We start from the raw sequence: 23,782 nt of genomic DNA on the forward strand, positions 1-23,782 counted from the left end.
TAAAAATATTCCAGCCTTCTTGTCTTCCATTTCTCAGGTACTTCTGCACTAGTCAGTAACTTGTAGAACAGCCCTATCAAGGGTTCTACCAGCAAACATGTCAGACTTCTGAGGACTCTGGAAGGCAGCCCATCTGGTCCTTATGCTTTATTATACTCAAAGGCAGTGAGCTCTGTTTTCACCTGATCTCTATCTATCCCTGTCTTGATGTCTGTTCACTCTTCTCACCATCATGTCCTGTCTCCTCCCTGGCATGTCACATATCCATTATCACCATATCTGTGCTTTCCTTTGTGAAGACTAAAGCAAAGTTGTAATTCTGTACTTCTGCTTTTTTCCAGTCTTCTGTGATATGCTTGTATTTTTTTATGTTAGTCTAGGCATCCCTTCCCCCTATTCACTATATAACCAAAAGAAAACAAAAATACATTTTTTTCCATTACTGATCCCCTCTGCAAACTCTCTTTCATATTTCCCCATTTTAATGTCCTTACCACCTATATTGCCATTCTACTAGGTATCTTGTACTGTGCTTCCCCCTTCTCACCCTCTCCATCCTCTATGTCTCTTGTAGGCCTTAACTGTTGCCCTAAGTGTTAGGATCTCATTCTTTTGGTGTTAGTTCCCACTGTAGCACAGGACAGGCATTCAATTTCAAGAAGAACTGAATCATGCATTGCTTTGTGAACCAGACAAAAGTCACTTTTAAGCAACTCATAAAAAAGAAAATGCAAGGACTGCGATGGGACCCTACTCCAGGCAAGCAATCAAGGAGACTCAATCCTCACCACTGACTTTTTTTTAATTTCTCCAAGTCTTTTGGGTTTCTAATACCATGACAGGAATGGACCCCATTCCTAAGCCAAAGTATGATTAAAGTTCATGAAATTAATATTGTTCAATCTTTAATGTCAGCCAGAAGTGCTCTTTGCAGCACCAGATGTGTGCCCAGTAATAACTCCTTCTGCAATTCGTATGGGGTTACATGTATTGGTAACATATCTAAATACGATTGTAAATTATTTGTTATAAGACCCATTGCTCCTACTAATATTGGAACTGTCTGGGTATCTTTCTTCCACATTGCTCTCATTTCTGCCTGCAAATCCTGATATTTCATGACTTTATGCTTTTCTGGACACAAGACACTGTAGTCACTGGTGTGGTGATTTCAATGATCAATGCTACTTTTGTCTTCTTTTCATGGACCACTATATCTGGTTTTCTAGCATCTATCTTTTGAACAGTTGGTAATGGGTGATCCCATGTGATGTAGACTTCATCATTTTCTATGATTCTTTGTGACTCATGTTTCTAGTGTTTTTCAGCCATTTCAGTATCATAATGTTTGTAGAATCCCCAGTGCAACAGCCTTGCCACATTATTATGCCTTTCGGTATACAGTCCTTCTGCCATTAGTACTGTTTGTTACAACCAGCAATGAGGTGTGCAACTGTTTTCAGTTCTGTTTTACAAAACCTACATTTGTCTGTTTTTCCTACATGTTCAATGGACTTTGTAAACCAATGTGTACATAGCCCACTATCTTGTGCTGCCAATATTAACCTTTCATCTCTTGGTTTGAATTCACCACTCCTTAACTATTCCTGCATTTGATCCTCATCAACATGAGCTTCTTCCAGAAGTTTTCTATACTTGGAACTATATTTATGCATTTTCCACATTTCTTGCCTTCTCATCTGGTCATTCACCTTATATTCTTTTGTTTTTGGGCACATTCAGTTGCTGCCTGATTTTTATCTACTTCTTGTTTGATTTCCATTCCTGCATGACACCGATATGCTTCTGAAAGATTAAGCAGAGAAGTCACCTTAGATTTATTCTCCTCGTGTTTCAAAGCTTTCACTACGTTTGGGTCTTGTGAGGTCAGCAAATATGTGTGCAATCCCATGATCAATTTCAAGGCAGTCCAGCCCTCCTTTGGAATGAGGAATATATAATCTTGGTATGCACTAATATTTATAAATCATTTGGTGAGCATGAAGTATCCTTCTTGTCTTCCTGTCTTATCTATCCAACATGTTTTGGGGCCAGTCAATCATTCCAAAACTGTAAGTTAGGACAGGAGGAGAAAATTGATTTATAGCTTGAATTTTGTTCCTAGATGTCAATGCTGTTTTCAGGCTTAATTTAAGTCTTCTAAAGCATTCCTTACTAAGTTTGATTCGCATTTGTTCATGTTTTATTGTTAATCCTTCATCAATTTTCAAATATTTATACACTCCATCTTGCTTAACTTCTTTTATATCACAAACTGATGTTTTCTTGGTGCTGCAGTTTTCCCACTTTAAAGTTTGCTTTTGCATATTTATCAAGACCAAATGACATTCTTATATCTGAAAAAATTTTGACAACTTGCAGTTGTGCTTTCAGTTCCTCATCTGATGAGGGCAAGGCAGAATAGCAGCAGTGACAAAAAGTCACCCTGGAATATCTCCCTTTGAATTTTTTGTCCCTGGGATAATAATTTGTTCTTTACCGTGGCTTAATTGCAAAGTGGTCTGCCACTGTTTCATAGTCACTGTAATGTAGTCGATCAGTGTAGGGTATTTTTAGATACAGTTCCTTGCATCAAGCACAATTTCCCTTAAGAGCACACAGGGAGCACGGTCCAGACCTGGGGCTGGACTCTCTCTCTAGACCCATACAAAACTCCACACTGACCACTTTGGAGCTCTGTGTCCCTGTTCCCAGTAGCTGACACACATACACTTGGATATTTTAGTTTCACACACACATACACACCTGGGAAAAGCTGACACAGATTCAGTATCTGTGCCCCTTTCTGTCCAGACTCTGAGGTAATCACTCTGCCACCAGTCAGCTACCCTAAGTCTCTTACAAAGGGTACCCAATTATACTGTGCACAATTAATACTAATACAAATGATACGGTGTGACCAAAGCAGCAAGGCTTTCAGGAGCAGCCACAGTGTCACTAAAATACGCATATGCACTCTCAAGAAGTTAAAACTATTCTCTAAATGACCAGCCACAATGAAATATATTAAAATATTTACTGATAAATAATAAAACAGAAAACAGGAGAATACTGAATACAATAAACAACAGAGTTTCATCCACAGAAATATAAAAAATAATACAGTTGGACAGGTTTCTCACAGATGCAAAAACATTACTAAACTATTCTTACTAAATGCCCCTGACTGACTAACAAATAACTGTTCCCTGACTACTTAACTAAAGCAAGGCAAGCTGATGTGTGCTGAGTGTCTTACCACAGAAAAGCCAGACAATGTCCTTCTTTGTCTGTGTGGATGTGAGATATATATACAGGCAGAAATCTTTCCTGTCAGGTTGCAAAGTGCTGCTGTGAAAGTTCCAAAGAAACCAGATGGTAGCTAGATGATGACATCACCTCTGGTCAGCTGACTCAGGTACAATACAAACACCAAGCTTTGCTAAGATCTGTGGCAGCAACAGAAAGCTATAACAAAATTTCAAACTTCCAGGGTTTTCTAATAAACATGCACATTTGATCAGTTACAATACAACCTAATATACACACATACATTCTTTCTGTCCAGCAGGACCTACTGTTGATGCATTTTTAAGACAAGAAACATTATAAATATATTTTTTAACTCAAACATCTGTACAGATCAGTGTGATAGTCAAATAACATGAAAATCTTTGCAAAACTCCAGCTAGCTATGCTCCCCCCTGTACATATGTACTTACCTACTCTCCCTGACACAGATGGCACTACCTCATAACATCACAAGGACAATTCCTGAAGTCTTTGCAGTATTATGATTTTGCTTGTATGGAATCACTCCTCTGTAAGTTCTTTCAAGTGGCTCATTTAAAGGCTATAGAAAGGAGCACTGTACTGACTGAAACGTAAGCTAAGAACAAGGTGGGACAACGATCTCTAGAGTGAATAGACATGCCCTTTAGAATTAGATGAGCTATAAAATATACTATTCAGACTTGCAAATGCTCAGATTATTATTACTAAATACAAGTAAATTAAGGTTCTAAACCAAAAGATACATTGAAATCATAACAACTGTAGGAAAAACATATTACAGGTATAACTGACTGATGCCTTCTATCATTCTTGTAATCTGATAAGAAAGCAATAAACCATTAAATGCTGCGATTTGTGTGAACAATTAAGACAGACCAAAACACCAAAGCAATAAACATTGGGAAAGTATTAAATCAAGTATTTCAAATATAACTCAATGTTTTAACAAAAGGATACAGTGTACTGTATTTACTTACGGACTATACTACTTCTTTTTAAATTATATGATTCATGCAACACATAAAAAATTAACATTTTTAACTGGAATGGTAATGAGTTGCAACGGCATCAGGTGAAGAACTGGTTTCAGATTAATTTCATACATGTCACTGATATTCCAAAAAGCACAGCCCTACTTTTTATCTCTTGTGTAGAATGTGATATATAGACATAAGGGACACATAATAACTATAACATTTTTAACTGAAATTGTGAAGTGTTTAATATAATCATCTACAGAACTAGTTTCAGATTCATTCTTTATGTGACTCTGATGTTCCAGTAACACAGCCTAACTTTCTGTTTGGTCTCTTCTGTAGAACGTATTATATAGACATAAGGGATACAGAATAACTTAATATTTTTAACCAAAATTGTAAAGTGCTTTAACATGATTATCTACAGAACTACTTTCAAATTAATTCCTTACATGACACTGTTGTTCCAAAAAGCACAGCCTAACTTTTATTTTTGTCTCTTGTGGAGAATATATTATATAGACATGATGGACACAGAATAACTTAACATTTTTAACTGAAATTGAAATATGTTTTCTTTAATATGATTATCTACAGAACTAGTTTTAGATTCATTCCTAATATGATACTCATGTTCCAAAAAGCACACCCTAACTTTTTGTTTTGCCTCCTCTTTATGTAGAGTGTCTTATATGGGCATAATAGAGAATAAACTACTTGTTGGCTGTGTTTGGTATACCTGAACCTCATCACTTTTTCTAATGTTATCATCTTGGATAAAGAGTAAATGCACTGAGTAGAAAGTACAGACAGATTTGATGTTTTAACTATTCAGAATATAATAAACTGTCTGCTTAAGCAGTTATTTCTTCCTCTGAACAGAGTTCACTAAAATATTCTAAAAAAATGGTATTCAGTTTAAGTGGGCACAGATACAAATGGTTGCCCATTGTCATGGCAAGAATTTGGACTTTAATTTGTTGGCCTTATAACTTAAAAGCTAATATATATATATATATATATATATATATATATATATATATATATATATACATATATATATATCAGGTTGTTGAATATGCACCCCAGTCTTGAAGAGCTGCTCTTCTGAAGTGCATTTCTGCATGTTGTTTTATTAAGTTAGCAAGATGCATTTTTTTGTATTTTTATAATCCCATACTATCTTAAGCTTCTTAAACCTTGATGGCTTGTGTGTGTTTAGTAAACTATCCATTGGCTCATTATCCTGTCTTTCTGCATCATTCCACTTTTTCAGCAAACAGGCTTCTGCTGAATTACAGAACAGATGTCACATGAAATTATTAACTTTGTCAGCATACAAAAATAGGCATTGAGCTCAGTGGGTTAGCCAGCACAAACTGTTCACGTTCTCTTTTTAAATGCCTCATTGTATTATTATTTCGTTATATAACAGGATCTGGTCTGCATTGCTGGGACAGTTGATTTACAAGAGTATAGCTCTCATTATCATGAAAACCCCAGACTGACTAATTCAGGCCCATGGCTTTAAAATTATTTTGTTACTGACATAACAAAGTGTTAGAAACAATCCAGTAGTATAGCCTGCTGTGTGACATATCCGCTGGTAAATGTGTAACCTAGTTCTGTCAGGCTATAATACCGTCCGTAGTTCAGTCAATCTCATCTACACCCTGGTGAAGTGGAATGTGTCCAGGGCCTTCATATTTGTCTTGGTTTGGGATAAGCCGCATCTAATACAGAATCCATGACTATATTTAAATCCCCTCAACTTAAATGGACACCATTTTTATCATTAACATTTTTACTTTACTAACTAGAGAAATGTAAACTGAAGGGCTTCTGTCTGTATACATTAATAACTGTCATTTCTTCCATCTCAGACAAACCACCCATCTACTTTCTGCATCACGTTTAACTCTTACTACTTCCCAGTCCATCTTTTTATTTAGTTGGCTTTGCTAAGCTGAAGCCTATGAATGGATCATAAACATTTCGGAGGCAATGTATGTGGTGTTTAGCAACTTTAACTTTATATACCTAGTGATTATCCTCTTAAAACCTATGTAAAGCATTACAGTTTACTTCTGAATTTAATTTCCCTCACTGAACTGAAACCATGCATAAATCAATGAATTTTGACCAGAAGTAATAAGCTAAACTTGACCTAGAAAGACCCTTGTTGACAGAATGATGATGTCTTAGCAGCAAGAAAAACTAACTGTACAAGATGATACTCTACCCACGACTCAAGTAAATCACTGAAGACAGAGAGGTGTAAAAACTATAATGAAACTTTAACAGATAGCTTACAATCCCAGTTTTAGTAGCACCTATACTTCTGTCCAATTCTCCAATTGGTATACTAAGAACTAGGTTGCCAAACTGTAAGAAATGAAAGAACAGTAGAATACTGGAAATATCTGGAAGAAATGTTAACTTTTACTTACCCAGATCTGTGCTGAACAAATTCCAAACATCTCAGTTTCTCCTTTATGTGCCAAATCTTCTTGTGCCTTTCAGAATAAGTCTGCAGTCAGTTAAGTCTGATAATGGTGGTTTATTATATAGTAGCAGCAAGTGGAAGTAGATATAAACAGTATCTGAATCAAGTCTTACTGTCTCAAATAACAGTGCTTATAAAATGAAATAGATTGGATTATACTGTCCGTAGCTTTTGTAATCATACTAACCACAGCTTCTGTATTCATAATTGTTCCTTTCCTCCTGAATGGCAGAAATTAATACTGTGATTTCTGTATTTAGTGGACTTCTGGACATTTGACCTGTTTTCTGTACCTGGACTAAACGTACTGTACTGACTTCCTGCGTATCAGTACTGTACCTCTGTATTTAATTTCCTGAATATCAGTAACAAACTGGGCTGCACTGCACTTGACTGACTTCTGCTTAGAGAAATCTCTCATAGTAATACCAAAACCCTGTAAATTTCCTACACATTCTACACACCTCTTTAACCCTGGCAACCAAGATGACCAGCTAAAGATAAGACCATGTAAACAAGATTTGTATGTACTCAATATATATATATATATATATATATATATATATATATATATATATATATATATATATGGGTTCATGTCTATCGATCGACAACTCAGTATATCGGCATCCACTTCACCGACATCTAAAATAACCGACACCGCAAATCACGGACATTTAACAGGTAAGAGAATTAAATTTAGCTAATCATGCCTACCAGACATGCATAACACTACCATACTTATTAAACCATGGTAGGCATGATTAGCGAATTTAAATCTCTTACCTGTTAAATGTCCGTGATTTGCGGTGTCGGTTATTTTAGATGTCGGTGAAGTGGATGTCGATATACTGAGTTGTCGATCGATAGACATGAACTCATATATATATACATATATATATATATATATATATATATGTGTGTGTGTGTGTGTGTGTGTGTGTGTGTGTGTATATATATATATATATATATATATATATATGTATATGTATATATATATATATATATATATATATATATATATATATATATATATATATATATTTTGTATCCTTCAGTGAAACATTCTTTTCTATTGAAACTGCACTACCCGAAACTGCATGTAATATAAAATGAAAATATAGGCCTACTTTAACATGGCTGCATTTCTAGGCTTTTGCAAAGAGAATACTGTATTTATGTCTAACAAATTACACTTCAGTGAGGTCTGATCTTACACAAACCCTGAGCTAAATGAATAGTGTCATCCCCATAAATAGTTACTTGATTAAAGACACTTCATAATTGAGTACTTTTACTTTATCTTTCTCCTCTGTGCTCATCTCAAACTGTCAATCTTTTTTTTTTTTTTTTTTTTTTACTATAGTTAAGCATCTGGGGTTGCTCCTTTACCAGCTGGGGCTCACAGCATGTCCACTGCTGCTTCCTTAGTGTCTTCCAATTTTTCATATTTATTTGTGGTAGAGATGCAAAAAAGTAGCAATGTATTCCTTTGTCTGGGTTTTTTACTTTATCAATTCATCTATCTCCATTTCAGTCAACTTTTAATGTGCTCAATGACTCCGATATGAAAGTAAATTTTCCCAGGCTTCTGGTAAGCTTGTGAATTGTGGATATTGCCTTCGAGCCTTATCAATGGATACTGTGTGGTGCTTTTTACTAACCAGTTAGGGAGTTCTGCAGTTTACAGTATTCTCTGAAGGAACAACAGGGCTTCTTTTGAGGAGTTGAAGCAGTGTCATTTTATATCCACTTATATTTTTAACCCTGCTGAAGACTGCAGTTAGTTTGGCAGAGATTTCTTACAGCACAATGAGTGCACGCTTGCATAGGGCAAGGGCTTCTCAACCCTGCTTTAGAGAAATCCTGGTAGATTCATACAATTTAATTATCCAGCAAAAAATTTTTTTTTGCTTTTTTTATTTGCAGTATTATATTTTTTCTGTAAAATTAAAGAATCTAAATGTTTTTTTTGTATTGATAGCTGCCTGAGTTAAGGCATTATTCACAAGGCTCAGCGTAGCCTTTTAATTATTATCTGAGCTGATAATTACAAACGTTTATTCAGATGCATCTGCAAGTAATTTACAATATCTCTGCCCTTGGAACTTTTCCGTCAGTCCAACATTCTATGTCTATCCTCTAAATCATCTAATTTAGCTTATAGACTATTTATAGTAATGTAATGCTTCTTGGCTGCAAACTTGGTTTTCAGTAGCTCAGCTGCATCAGTTACTACTACTACTGATAAAATTAAACCATTTTTTTGCCATCAAGTGATTTATGGCCTCCCTCTTTCTTGTCAAGTGACTTTAGTTTAATGGTATCAAGTGGTCTGTTTACGATTTCTGAAGTTGTGTCCTCTTTGCTTTCTAGGTGTCCTGTAGGCTGTTTATTTGGCAGGCCGGTCACATGTCAGTCTGATTTTCAACATCCTGCATTTAAATCCATTGTAATGTGAACATTATATGGTTTCCATGAGTTGGATGTGAATGCAGACACACAAGAGGTATATAATCTACTGATTTTGAGCATTTCTTTGAAGGAAATTATTAAATTAGGTTAATACTTTTGTTCAAGGTAGAGGGAGAATAAAATTAGGCTGCCTTCATTACTGCTGAGGATCTGTCTACCACACTGAGGAAAAGGTTACTCTTAAAATGTGTCCTTGATTTTGCTTTTGGCCAGAATTCTTGTACTAAGAGGTTGACAGGTATGATTTCTTGTCTTCCTGAGGCGTGTAATTTAGGTTATCTTTGTTGTCTTTAGGTCTGCAGGCACAGCTTATGCTTGCATCAAAACCTCCATATAGCTGTGAGAAGGGCTTTGTGCCATTCATGGATTTCTGTACTATGTGTAGCTGTACCAGATCTTATTTTTCAATAGCATATAGCATTCAGTGCAAGCACCTGAACTACACTGTGGTAACTAGGTGCAAGGCTTCTCTTTAGTATCCAGAGTATATCTCATCTGTGTTTGGTGTAACTATTTAGTAAATCCCACCAGAAGGGTTTAAAGTACTTCAAACAAATTTGAAGTAAATACACAGTAAATAGACATGAAAGTGAAATTAACACATTCATATCCAAGAATAAGTGCTGAATTATAGTAAACTAAGAATTGTTTCCAGGACATGTAGACCTTGCAGAAAAGGAAACTCTCAGGGTGAGCTAGCCGGAAACTATAAAAAAAAGCAAGGGCTTCAATTCCCTTGTCAGACAGTGAGCATTCTGTTATTTGTAAGCATCCCCCTGTCTTTTTCTGCTCTGAGGGAGATAAAGTGAAACCTAAGCACCATTAAGCCAGTATAAGCATTGCAAAATTGGGAAGCACAGTGAATGATTCTGACAGCTATGAGCACATTAAGAAGTAGTCATAATAACTTGATCGTATCTAATTTTCATAATACTGTTTTGGTATGTAATGCTGTACAAATCAGGTACCTGCTGGTTTAAGCCCATGGCACATTTCAGTGTAAAATCTCCTGTCATAACCATCACAATATTCCCAGTCTTCTTCTTTATATTCAAGGCCATCTGCAAAGGTCAGCTTACCCTGAACAAGTAAAACAGAAAATTATTATTACATTCTGCTGCTTATATGTAAAACACTTAATCCAGTATGTATGTTCTTAAAGCACCAGTAAATAAATGTAGAAGAACAGAAATTAATAGAAAGGAGCATGCATATTCTCAGTGCAAAAGGTCATCCCAAATGTCACTGAGTATAAATGAACTCAGATGTTTTGCAGGGTGTTTATAGCACTTTACCTTACTTCTCAAAATGACAAACATGACATCTGTGAGCTACTCTGAAGTAATGCATCACATAAATAGTTTCTACATGGAAAAATAACATAAAACCCTTGTACTGGAAGAATGGAAATGTCCAGTTCCTAAAACTCATGTACTGATAGAGCAAGAAGAGACATTTAGAATTAAACTATGCAGAAGAAAACTCACCTGTCTGTAACTTTAAAAACATTAGTTACATCTGCACAGAATTCTTCTCTGGTTACATTCTGACTGACTTTCAACAATTAAAAAGACACAGCCAGTCTGATTCATAAAGCAGACTTGACGTATGTCATTTTTAAAGGGGTCCCCCTCCATTACAAACACTATAACAGGAAATACTTTTTTATGAATATGTAAATTGCTATACATCCAGCTCAAAAAATAGACCATACAAATGAATGATTTTATACCACATAAAAATACAATTCAGAAGTTACAATTGATGAAGTTGCCTAGTTTGCTTCCTGAAGTAAATGAGCAAATGTGCAAGCACATAAAAGTCCCACATCCTCACACTGTTGGTCAGTTTTTTTCACATTGTATTATGTCTTTACAATAAAAGGCATACATGATTTATGCCTAGTTGCACTGAGCAGAAAAACATATCTTACGGGAATCTAAATTAATGTTCAGTTATGTCATGCTCAACTTGTGATTACTAAAAGTCAAGAAGGCATAATACTAAGTCCCTTTGCAAACTATAGAATTATTGCATACAGTAGTCACTTGTGACCTCAGCAGCTTAATGCCCCTATCACTTCCAAGGTGTAGTGCACCTGTACTACTAATTGAACAGAGGCAGTTCTTAAATCCCATGCATGGGTCCCTTCAAGTTATCTAAGATATGTTCCCAGTTATTCTTACTAGGGGTAATACATAATTATCGACCATGGGAATGGTAAGATAAATCTTACATCATATGGGATAGGTTAATGCAAGTACCTACAGGGAAATTGGCTAGACTTAAAATGGGCAGCTAGCCTAGTACTTTCCTATGGACTTATGGCTACTTTCTATTATGTTACATTAGATAATGGACAAAAAGTACATTGATACCCCACTGGTAGATAAACATTTTCCAAAAGGGTATCAGTGTACAAATATCACCCACTAAAAAAAAAAAAAGTTTGCCACTTCACAGCAGCATATTAAACTGCTGTGAAGGACAGACTGAAAAGCAAATAGCCACCATACTTTTATGTTTACTAAATGTGTATTTGCTGTTTAATGAATGCAAAAGTAAAAATAAAATAAATAATATGAAAAAAGTAAATAAAAAAAACTCATAATAAAAGTCACTGTAGCACCAATTACAAGGACTTGCCGTTATGCTTTCCCTTCACTAAGCATAGAGGAAAAATCGAGTCTGGAAAAAAATAAATAAAAATCTAATGCAAGTATGTGTGTGTGTGTGTGTGTGTGTGTGTGTGTGTGTGTGTGTGTGTGTGTGTGTGTGTGTGTGTGTGTGTGTGTGCGTGTGTGTGAGAGAGAGAGAGAGAGAGACTGAGTGAGAGTGAGCTAGCGAGAAACTGAACACATATATCTCAACTTCTTTGCTCAAGAATTCTAGATAAAGCCAACAATAATGAGTGGGAAAATACCTAAACTATGGACAATTTTTAAATACAACCATTGTTCACTAATAAATAAAGAAGTTTTCCATCAATATTCAGTTTCTGAACAATAAGATGTATGGAACTATGTCTGGCTTAACTGACTAACTACAGTTTCAAAAATCTTCAGAGATTTACTAGAAAATCCAACACTTTTATAGGACAGAGCAAAATTAAGGACAGATGAGAGGCATGGAGGTTGTAGTGTCTTCCACTGCATAAATTATTTCATTCATTTGATCAAACTGAGACATCTGAAATATACTCAGTCAAGAAAGTACAGTTGTGTAAGTAAACGTACCATAACAGTAGATGTCCGAATGATCACTGCTGCAGTAGCCTTAGTTACATGGGTTATATCCAGCTAAGGACATAACAGCCAGCCAGCTTCTAAAGCTTTAGGGCACATTCCATATGCTCTAACTGTTGGGCAGCTTGAGCTGACTATAAGACAAGTTTAAATATGCTATTTCTGTTGTTAGTGTTTTAAAAACGCATGGGGCTAAATTGTGATGCATATTGTAAGATTTTTTGTAATACATGGAATTTTAAATTATTGTTTTATAAGAAATGAATTTCACTGGGAAGTTGTTAAACACATTTAAAGAAAAACAGCTTTATTACATAATTTAATTGACATATTTTTGTGTTTTATACATTCAGTAGTTTATTGTTTGTTAATAAGGAATTTCAAAGAATTTAATTAGTTCTTTCTGGGCCATGACAGTGAAAAAGGTTAAGAACTACAAACTGGGTGAGTGTTCCGTTTTGTCATGATAAAGTCCACTATGTTTTATTAACTTGGACGAAAGTGCTCAATAGAGGCAAGTGAAAATACATTATTTATCCTAATACATGGGTGTGCTGGCCTTATCTTTCAAGTTCTGGATTTGGTGCATTTTGTTCTCCAAGTGATTGACATCAAGTCGCAGTAAGATATTTTTTGTTATTGGTTACACTCCGGTAATTCTAAGCATTAATCAGCCAAATCAATAACATCCTTGCACCACTCACAATGGAGAGAATGGACTCCTGCCCCAGCCACATCAACCCAAAACTTAATTTACACTTATTTATAATTTACTATACACTATTCAGAATCAAAATACAGAGGTATAACAACAGTGCCCATGTTATGTTTTAAACCGTGTGTATCTTTCTTTTCCTTCAACCTTGATACAGTAGCTGTCCTTCAGAAGCATTTCCTTCTTGAAAAATTACTTCAAGGTTGCCAGAGATGTCAATTAAAAACAAAAGTTGTGTACTCATCATAACGCATTTGTTGTCTGTCTTTGTCCTTCCTCAACCATTGGGTTTCAGATTCATAGTTTCATAGAAGGTTACTAGGCTAGCGGCCCTAGAGCCCTTACAAGCCTACCCATATTTATCCCGAGTAGCCCCAGTTGTCGGTGGTTAAGAGAGTTCACAGAGGTAAAGGTCTATGGTAGTTAATACCAAATTCCTCTGTCCAAGATGGAGATGGGTGCCACCTCAGGAGTGAATTTGCGGTCACCCATCAATTGATCTAGGTTGTGTTTAAAGAGGGTCAAGGAAGTGCTTTGTTTCATGTGAATTAAGTAGTTACTAGGTTAGCTGCCCATGTGGGCCATTTTAAGCCTAGCCAATTTCCCTTCCAAATGTGAGAATCAAACCCTGTACCTTATGTCTGTAAGGCAAACACTTTAGCCATTACACCAATCTATCTTCAGATCCAACCTCTGCCACTTCTCAGACTTTGGATCCATAGCTCAAGTTCCTCTCCATACCCACAATCCCCACATTACTTCAGACTGAGTTTGCCCCATTAATATTATGCCATAGAAACAGACCCATAGCGTATGTAGAATAGAGGTCTAGAAACATGAAGGTAAAGGTATCTGGAGTTCAGACAGGAAAAAGTCCAAAAAGGGCATGCTTCCAGGTCATACCAGGCAAATATAGCAACTTGTAATGAGCTATGAAAGTATGAACAGTGGACCAAGTAGTAACTGCACAAATGGCATCTATAGAAATTCTTGATAAGAAGCGGAGGAGGTGGAAACTGACCTTGTAGAATGAGCTTGTGGTGGTCAAGGTAAAGTCAAACCTTTTTGCTTATAAAAGTGAGAAATACAATCAGTGATCCATCTAGCTAAAGTGACTTTAGACACATGCTGTCCCAATTTAGCTTTTGAAAAGGAAATAAACAACTGATCAGATTTCTTGATATTCTTTTTTTCTGTGAATATAGAATCTGAGTTGCCTATGGACTTCCAACAAATGAAGCATATATTCTCCTTTATGGGAAACTTTTGGAAAGAAAACTGGTAGGTTAATGGGTTGGTTAAGGGCAAATTCTGATGCTACTTTTGGGAGAAAGGAAGAGTTAGTGAGAAGGGAAACCCTGTCTTTATGAAAAATAAGAAAAGATGGCTTACAACACAATGCCTGGAGTGCACATACTCACCTGGTAAATGTAATGTCAACTAGAAAATTGGTCTTCCAAAACTAAAATTTCAATTTGGCTTTTGCTGCTGGTTTAAAGGGAGCATGCATCAAGATCTGGAGAAGAACTGTCAAATCCTAAGAAGCTGTGGGATTCTTGATAGATGTTCTAAGTAAAAATGTACCTTTGAGGAAAGCTTTACATAGTCAGAGGGATGCCAAAGATGAATGGTCTTTACTAACATGATAATTGGAAATCACAGCCAACTATACCTTGATTGCAGAGTAACTTGCTCCTCTATGAAATATGGAAGCCAAAAAATCTAGGATAGCCAGAATGTGTGCTGAAAAGGGATCTAGGTGTCTCTGGTCGAAATAGAAAATCTTTTCCATTTGCTCCAATATATTTTTTTAGTAGAATCCTTTTAGGAAGCTGTAAGGATGTGTAAAATTTGAGAAGAAAGTCTAGTAATCATAGGAAGCAGAGAAACTATGTGATTAACCTGAGGGCTTGAATGACAGGGTGAGGTAGTCCAGATGGGTGGGATAGAAGATCTGGATGGAGAAGAATCCAGAACTCAAGGTGGGCATATTAGGTGAGGTCAAAGGAAGGGAAACCACACTTGTCGGGGCCAGACTGGGGCAGTGAGAATCACCTTGCACTTTTGCTGAGATGTTTTCTCTAGAGAGTCTCTCAGTGACTCCCCCTCAGAGGAATTATGGCAAAAACCTCCTGCATTTGAACTTGCAGGCAGAAACAAAGATGTTGTTGTATGGCTGGGCTCATTGGTGAAAAATCTGTTCCACCACCAAATGACTGAGAGACCACTCATGAGGTAGTAGAATAGAGCTGCTCAAACTGTCCGCTAAAACACTGGACTTGCCTGGAATGTGTATTGTCAGAAGGAAGCAGCCAGAAGAGACTGCCCACTGCTTCACCCTCATAGCCTCGCAACACATACAAAATTGATTCTGCCTGCTTGTTGATGTACCAGACCAGTGACATGTCTGTCTGTATAGCAATCATCTCTAGAGGGAGTATGTCCTGAAAGGCCTACAAAGCTAGGAGGTCTACTCTCATATCTACTACACTGTTGTGAAAATTGACCTCTAAAGGAGATCACATGCCTCGAACCATCCATCCCAAGTAGTGCCCCCCACCCCAGCTGGGAGGCATCCGTGGTTGCTGTGGCCTTTGGCAAGGGTAGAAGACATGCTCCTTTCAGATATTTGTGATTCGTACAGGGAAGGTCATGGGATGTCATTTCACAGATCATTGGGCTTCCAGTGTCCACTGTATAACCCTCATACAAACTCTTGCTAGAGGCATGAGAGTTATGGAGGCCTCCATCAAACCAAGAAGCTAAAGAAGAACTCTAGCTGGTGGTGATTGAAGAGATAACAGATGCATCACCTGATGCTGTAAACATAGATGGTCTGGATTGAGGCAGTCTTGCAATTTTTCAATTTGGGAAACCATATCCAGGATCATCTATGAACTCCAGGGTTCGGGTAAGGGAGAATTGAGATTTTTTAGTAGTTGACTGTGATGCCCAGCTAAAGATATAGGTGGGTAGGTGGTCCCTGGCGCATGTCTGTAGATGCCTGGTGGGAGCAGTGAGGAGTTAGTCTTTGATGTAAGGAAAGATCCTGAATCTAAGGTGAGCTGCCACCACTGCCATACACTTGGTGAACACCCAAGGGGCTGTGGTCAGACCAAAGGGTAGGGCTCTGAACTGAAAATGATTGGCTCCCAGCCAAAAGCAATAATATCTCCTGGACTGTCTGTCTGTTTTGATGCAAAAGTATACATACTGAGCACATCCAATCAGCCTTGCATAACAGAGGTAGAATTTACTGAAAATTGACAATTTGGAACTTCAAGTGTTTGACAAAGTGATTTAAGTGACTTAGGTCCAATATTGGACTAAGGTGCCCGGTTTTCTTTAGCACCAAAAAAGAATCTCAAATATGTTCTGAACCCTTGCTGGTCTGGTGGGACCTCCTGGATTACTCTTTTAGCTAGCAGCTTTTGAATTTCTTGTGCGGTGTCCTTTGATGGAGTGGCATGTTGGGTATCTTCTTTGATATTTTGGGGGAATAATGGGAAAATGGACTGTAGTAGCCTCTTGTGTTAACTATCTGCACCCAGACATCTTTGGTGATGGCTGTCCAGGGTTCTGGGTTCAGAGACAAGGGCCCATGAATGCCTCCAGAATGCTGCAGCCAGGCAACTTTTCAGGAGTGCTGAAAAGGCTTCTCAGAGAAGGGACCTCTGAAGCTTAGTTTTCTGGACCTCCGCTGCTACATGGGCAATGTTTGCAATTGGAGTTCCCCCCCTGCCACTTGGGGATCTATCACCATAGGAATGCTGGAAAAAACTTGAGATTTTTGGAACCACAACTTTCTACCATCTTTTTGATTCCATGAGATGGTCCTCTGAGGAGTAGAAAACCGTATTCCTAAGGCAGACAGGGTTTTCCCATCTTGTTTACTCCTGGACAAAGCATCCTTAAGTTTAAGTCCAAATATGCCAGTAGGACTAGTAGACACAAGTTTATTTTTCAGGTTAAGCGCTTTCATCAAAGTAAAATTGACTTCCTCTGAGGAAGTCAATTTTACTTTGATGAAAGAGCTTAACCTGAAAAATAAACTTGTGTCTACTAGTCCTACTGTTGAATTTGTGGTTTTTAGTTTTTATTTTCACCAGTTTGCTACAATTATTTGGTTTAAGTCCAAATATGGTAAATCCATCAAAGGGTGCATTGTTGAATCATGTCTTGAATGGTCACGCAAAGTCACAAAGGTGCATCTAGGCATGCATCCTTACAGCTATGCCTGAATCAGCCACTCTGAAAAGACCCTCTGTGGCATGAGGTGTTTAACAGGGATTGAAAGCTGGTCAGTTGAGAAGATAGTCTTTTTCTTCTATGTAGGCATGGACCCTAAGAGGGACTTCAAGAGTTCCATAATCAAATCCTTGTAACGTGTGCCAAATAATTTAGTGACAGAAGGACAAATGTTCCTAAGATATAGACTCACTTTCCAAACCTGTCCAAAGCCCTAGACTACCTGTTAGGGGGATGGACAGAAGGAATTTCCTCAGCTAGTTCCTTTTTTGTGGCTGCCACAACCACCATAGCATCGACTGGGGGACCCCCTACTCCAGGTGGCACAGTCCTTGGGCACAACAAGATACTTTGTCCAGTTTCCTAGAAATAGGTTCTGTCACACTTGGATCCTTCCATGCCCAATGACAAATGAGGTCCAGCATTTCAACAGCCAGGGCACTACCCAGAATATAGCTGAGCCAGTTCTAAAATCCTCAAGAAATGCAAACTCTTCCTGGGAAGGGGCTTCAGAAGACCAAACACCTTTCTGTCTCAAAAGCTCAAGAATCTCCCCAATGAGATGTCCTCAAGGGGTGACTGGGGGACGCCTCCCATTCATCAGAGGAAGTAAAGATGCCCTATTCCCTGAAACAGATAACGCTCTCTCCACTGCATCAAAGGTGAAAGCCAAGGGAGAGCCTAAAACCACCCTAGTATGAGCTGAAGCTACCTGACCAGGGCAGCTCAGGGAATCCCTGAGCTGACTAACACTGAAACTCTAAGGGGAAGAGAAGGTTCTGACAACCTCAGATGTGAAGCTTGAAGCTCTAGCCCCAGAGCCAGTGCTGAAGCTATGACTCTGAGATCCTTCCAGCTACAAAATCATCAGGGTTAGCTGGATCAGGGAAGGTATTAGAGTCGATGAAGGTCAGGCCTTTGGATCTGACCTGGACAAACTCGGAAATCTTTGGTCCAATGCCTCTGAAACTGAGGGGTGGATCAGAATAGGAGTAACCAACATTGATTTGGATGGAACAAAGGTCACATGTCCAATGGGAGATGGAGATGTAATAACTCTCAACTGAATTTGGGTCCAAAGAAACTCCCTCATCATTCTGTCCACATCAGTTTTGGAAAGGCTCCTGGAAGACCTGAAGGATGATGAGATAGATAGAGGTCTAGAAGCTCTATGTGGTGCTTCCTGCAGAAAGGGGGGTGGAGCCTTGATGGTACTGGCTCCAGTGTAAAACTTCTACGGACTAGAAACTTCAAAGACCTGGAAGACGATAATGTCGGATTCAAGGAAGTGGATGGATCCAAAGTTTTGGCAACTTTTCTTGGAGCAACTGACTCTGGAGCTGAATGAGGAGGACAGCTGCGGGACTGCTTTCTAGACTCCTTAGGTTTCTCTCTGACTTTTTCTACTATTTCCCATTTAGATTTCTTCCCAAGCTTATTAGAGGAGAAGGAAGCTCTGGCTACTGAAGAACGGTATGAAGGCAGTAACCCTTTCAACTCTAATTTGTTTCTGCATTCATCTAACACCCTGTGTTTAAAAGCTGCACAAATCTCACATTCTACAACCAGATGCCTGGCTCCAAGACAACAGACACATTCTGAATGGGTGTATGAGTTGGGAATCTTATGCTCACAAAAACAGCATTTCTTAAATCCAGTCAGTTCATAGCCATGACTATCAGACATGACGGAAAAGGCACAGATAAGACAGTTCAAGCGAGACAAATACCAGTAATGATAAGATAATTTCCCTAATTAGAGAAAAAAGGATACCAACAATGGTAACCCAGACTACTAACAACTTAGTAAAGAGAGAAAAAAAGAACTAGAAGGAGGGAGTAACGTGGCCTACAAAATGTATAACACCTATAGTAATACCATAATAACACCACCAGTAATAACAGAATCTAAATATATATAGAATTATTAGTATTTTTTTAAAGGGGAGGTTAAAGAAAGAAAGAAAGATGAAGAAAGCAAGGACTATCAGTATAAAATATAGCACTTACCTGGAATATAGCCTGAGCTAAAAGAACCACATCTATTTGCTGGAAGCAACAAATGAGTTCAGAGGTAATATTGGGTTGGATGGGATTATGGATAAGGGGAGGAGCTTGAGCTATGGATCTAAAATCTGAGAAGTGGATGAAGCCACATCCGAGGTTGTTTCTGAAACCCAGTGGTAGAGGAATGGATGAAAAAGACATCAGATCTTCAAGTTCTGTTTCTTACATTCCTTGACTGCCTCAAGGAATTACTCCCTCCCTTTGTTATTCCTTAATTTCTTTAAAGCAAGTTTCTCTTGTCTGGAAAGATTAAACCATTTTTTTACTGGATTAGAGGAAAGGGATTTTATAATACAGTATTCACACACCTTGCAAAAAGTGTTTAAAGTCTGTTCAAGATGAGGATTAAACACACTTTTTCTTTTAAGTGGTGCACAAGGAACAATATCTTTAAAACTAGAGTCAAATGAACTGTGGGTCACATCAGTTGTATTAAATGTTGTAGAAACTTTTAAAAAATTACTAGACCCTTAAGGAGGGAGAAAAGGACCTGTACCGATTGGCTAGAAAGAGGGACCGAGCTAGGAAAGATGTGCAGCAGGTAAAGGTGATAAAGAACAATGAGGGAAACATACTTACAAGCGAGGAGAGTGTGTTGAGCAGATGGAAAGAGTACTTTGAGGGGTTGATGAATGAAGAGAATGAGAGGGAGAGAAGGTTGGATGATGTGGGGACAGAGAATCATGAAGTGCAATGGATTAGCAAGGAGGAAGTAAGGATAGCTATGAAGAGGATGAAGAATGGAAAGGCTGTTGGTCCAGATGACATACCTGTGGAAGCATGGAGGTGATTAGGGGAAGTGGCAGTGGAGTTTTTAACCAGATTGTTTAATGAAATTTTGGAAAGTGAGAGGATGCCTGAGGAATGGAGATAAAGTGTTTTGGTACCGATTTTTAAGAATAAGGGTGATGGGCAGAGCTGTAGTAACTACAGAGGGATTAAATTGATCAGTCACAGTATGAAGTTATGGGAAAGAGTAGTGGAAGCTAAGTTAAGAAGGGATGTGATGATTAGTGATCAGCAGTATGGTTTCATGCTGGGAAAGCACACTACAGATGCGATGTTTGCTCTGTGAGTGTTGATGAAGAAGTACAGAGAAGGTCAGAAGGAGTTGCATTGTGTTTTTGTAGACTTAGAGAAAGCATATGACAAAGGTGCCTAGAGAGGAGTTGTGGTACTGTATGAGGAAGTTGGGAGTGTCAGAGAAGTATGTAAGAGTGGTACAGGATATGTACGTGGATAGTGTGACAGTGGTGAGGTCTACGGTGGGAGTGACAGATGCGTTTAAGGTGGAGGCGGGATTACATCAAGGATCAGCTCTGAGCCCTTTCTTATTTGCAATGGTGATGGACAGGTTGACAGACGAGATCAGACAGGAGTCCCCGTGGACTATGATATTTGCAGATGACATTGTGATCTGTAGTGAGAGTAGGGAACAGGTGGAGGAGACCCTGGAGAGATGGTCTAGAGAGAAGAGGAATGAAGGTCAGCAGGACTAAGACAGAATGTATGTGTGTGAATGAGAGGGAGGATAGAGGAATGGTGTGGATGCAAGGAGTAGAGTTGGCAAAGGTGGATGAGTTTAAATACTTGGGATTAATAGTTCAGAGTAATGATGAGTGTGGAAGAGAGGTGAAGAAGGGAGTACAGGCAGGATGGAGTGGGTGGAGAAGAGTGTCAGGAGTGATTTGTGACAGACGGGTACCAGTAAGAGTGAAAGGGAATGTCTACAAGAGGGTAGTGAGACCAGGTATGCTATATGGGTTGGAGACAGTGGCATTGACAAAAAGGCAGGAGTTAGAGCTGGATGTGGCAGAGTTAAAGATGTTAAGATTTGCACTGGGTGCAAAGAGGGTGGACAGGATTAGTAATAAGTATATTAGAGGGTCAGCCCAGGTTGGAAAATCTGGAGACAAAGCCAGAGAGGCAAGATTACATTGGTTTGGACATGTGCTGAGGAGGGATGCTGAGTATATTGAGAAAAAGATGCTAAGGATGAAGCTACCAGGTAACAGGAAAAGAGGAAGGTCTAAGATAAGTTTTATGGATGTGGTGAGAGAGGACATGCAGGTGGTTGGTGTGACAGAGCAAGATGCAGAGGACAGGAAGAAATGGAAACAGATGATCTGCTGTGGTGACCCCTAATGGGAACAGCCGAAAGATGATGATGATGATGACGACTATACCCTAATGTGTTACCATCAAAACTTAAATCAAAAATCATGGTTATTAAAGTCAAAAAACAAAATTATTATTTAAAAACCCTTGTTTAAAATTAAGTTTTCTGCAAAACAATTTTAAGTCCAAGATAACATTCGTAACATCTGCCCTTTGTGCAGGAATAAAAAGTAACCCTTTTTGTAGAACATCTTTTGTTGGGCCATCAATATCAAACCTGAAAAGGTTAAAAATGTCGTTGGTGGTAGAGGGCAATGATCAAACATCAGTTATGAAATCATTCTCAATATTAAGGTCAGACATCATAATGGGAGAAATTAGACCATTGGGTGAGTGTGAGTTATTACAAACTAAATCATCCGTTTTCCTCTTGGGCAACTTCTGCCTCTTCCTCTCCCTTTTCCTTTCACTTGCCCTCTCTCTGTGGAAAGAAACAATGGCTTATTGAACATTTGACATTTTTTTTCATTTGGAGTGGTCCTCCTAATGTTTTGGAAGAATTTGTAAGTAGGACTGGTGAGAGTATTGATTTCCGTGACTTTACGGTGTCTGGAAAGGGGAACTTTGTACATTTTTTGGATGTGTCCCTTTTTTATGATTCATTCACTACACAATTTAAATCCAACATTTATAGAAAGGGAATATTCAAAAATAATTATTTACATTATTCAAGTCAACATCCTAAACTGATGAAGAAAAATATAGTTAAAGGGCAATTTGTATGTCTTAGTCGTATGGTGAGTGATGACTGCACCTTCATTCAGGAATGTGATTTTCCTGTCCTCTGATTTTTTGAAAAGGTCATTTACTGAAAAAAATTACCCAGTGGATTTAGTTTCTAGATGTCTTGAAGAAGTTTCTAGTAATAGAGATTCTAGGCACCCTCCTATTTTAAAAAGTGGTTTTGTCATGACTAAAGATACTTCACCTAAGGATTGTAACAGGTTTCCCCTTCTAATTTCCCTTGACTCTGACATTTTAAGGGATATTATTATGAAAAACTGGAGCATCATAAATAGTTGTCATAACCTTGTTAAAGCCCTTGGGCCCTATCCCACTTTTTCATACCAAAGGAGCAAGTCCCAGAAACACGTTTTTGAAATGTAGTCCACTAATAAAGTCGTTGTTGACCCAGGGATGATTGTGGAAAATGTATATGTTGTCAACACATTACAACAGAGCAGAGTTTAATTTTAAATTCTCTAAGCTTTACAGTTAACTTTCCAGAGCATTTTGACTGTAATTCTACTAATGTTCTTTATTTAAGTTCATAGGTTGGTCGGTACTAGGCTATCAGCCCTAGGGCCTATACAAGCCTAGTCATATCAATTCCCTGGTTATTTTTTCCCAGAATATTTACTTCCCTGGTGCCCTGTCTAGCAGGGTGACTGACGTGATCCCCGGGGTGAATTTCCTATCTCCCATCCAATTGTCAAGGTTCTTTTTGAAGAGGGCCAAAGAGGCGCTCAGCTTGACATGTATGGGCAGTCTATTCCAGAGTATGGGGAGTTTCTGGGTCAGGAATATATCCCTCCAGCATGTTCTGTTCATTGTGATGACCCGATTTAGATCCCTGGAGGGTGTAGCTCTGAGGGATTGGGATTTCTTTAACTGTAGCATGTCCAACAGCACTGGGTTTGGCATGGCCTTGTATGTTAAGCAGAGATCACCTCTGAGTAGGCGATATGCGACAGAGTATAGCTGGAGTTTTTTTAGACGGTCAGCATTGGACATCTGCTTTAGGCCTGTGATTCTTTTAGTGAGGTATTTCTGTGGCTTTTCCAGTTGTTGCAGATGTCTTGTGAGGTGCATACCAAATGGGGTGTTGTACTCTATAATGGGTCTAATGAGGGATGAGTACAGTGGGACAATGACCTCCTTTTGTCTGGATGAAAAGTCCTTAGTGATGAGGTGTGCCACATAGAAGGATTTCCTGACTGTTGTGGCTATGTGGTTATCAAAAGTGAGACCACTGTCCACCTGTGTCCCTACATCCCTTATCACACTTTCGGTGTTTAGTGTACTGACACCTATATGGTAATTCATGGATACATGTTTTTTCCCAAAGGAGATAACTA

General features: G+C 38.2%; 1 protein-coding gene across 1 annotated transcript in view; it reads right to left on the reverse strand.

Moving 5' to 3' along the window:
• Positions 1 to 23,782, reverse strand: part of MORN5 (MORN repeat containing 5) — a 556,302-nt gene that overhangs the window by 323,714 nt on the left and 208,806 nt on the right. Inside the window, exon 3 of the mRNA XM_044058714.1 lies at positions 10,221 to 10,332. Coding sequence (XP_043914649.1) covers positions 10,221 to 10,332 — 112 coding nt within the window. The remainder of the gene's footprint in view (positions 1 to 10,220; positions 10,333 to 23,782) is intronic.

The sequence above is a fragment of the Protopterus annectens genome, chromosome 16.part0, assembly GCF_019279795.1.
Source record: "Protopterus annectens isolate FY-2018-M chromosome 16.part0, PAN1.0, whole genome shotgun sequence".
In the NCBI taxonomy this organism is placed as follows: domain Eukaryota; kingdom Metazoa; phylum Chordata; order Ceratodontiformes; family Protopteridae; genus Protopterus; species Protopterus annectens.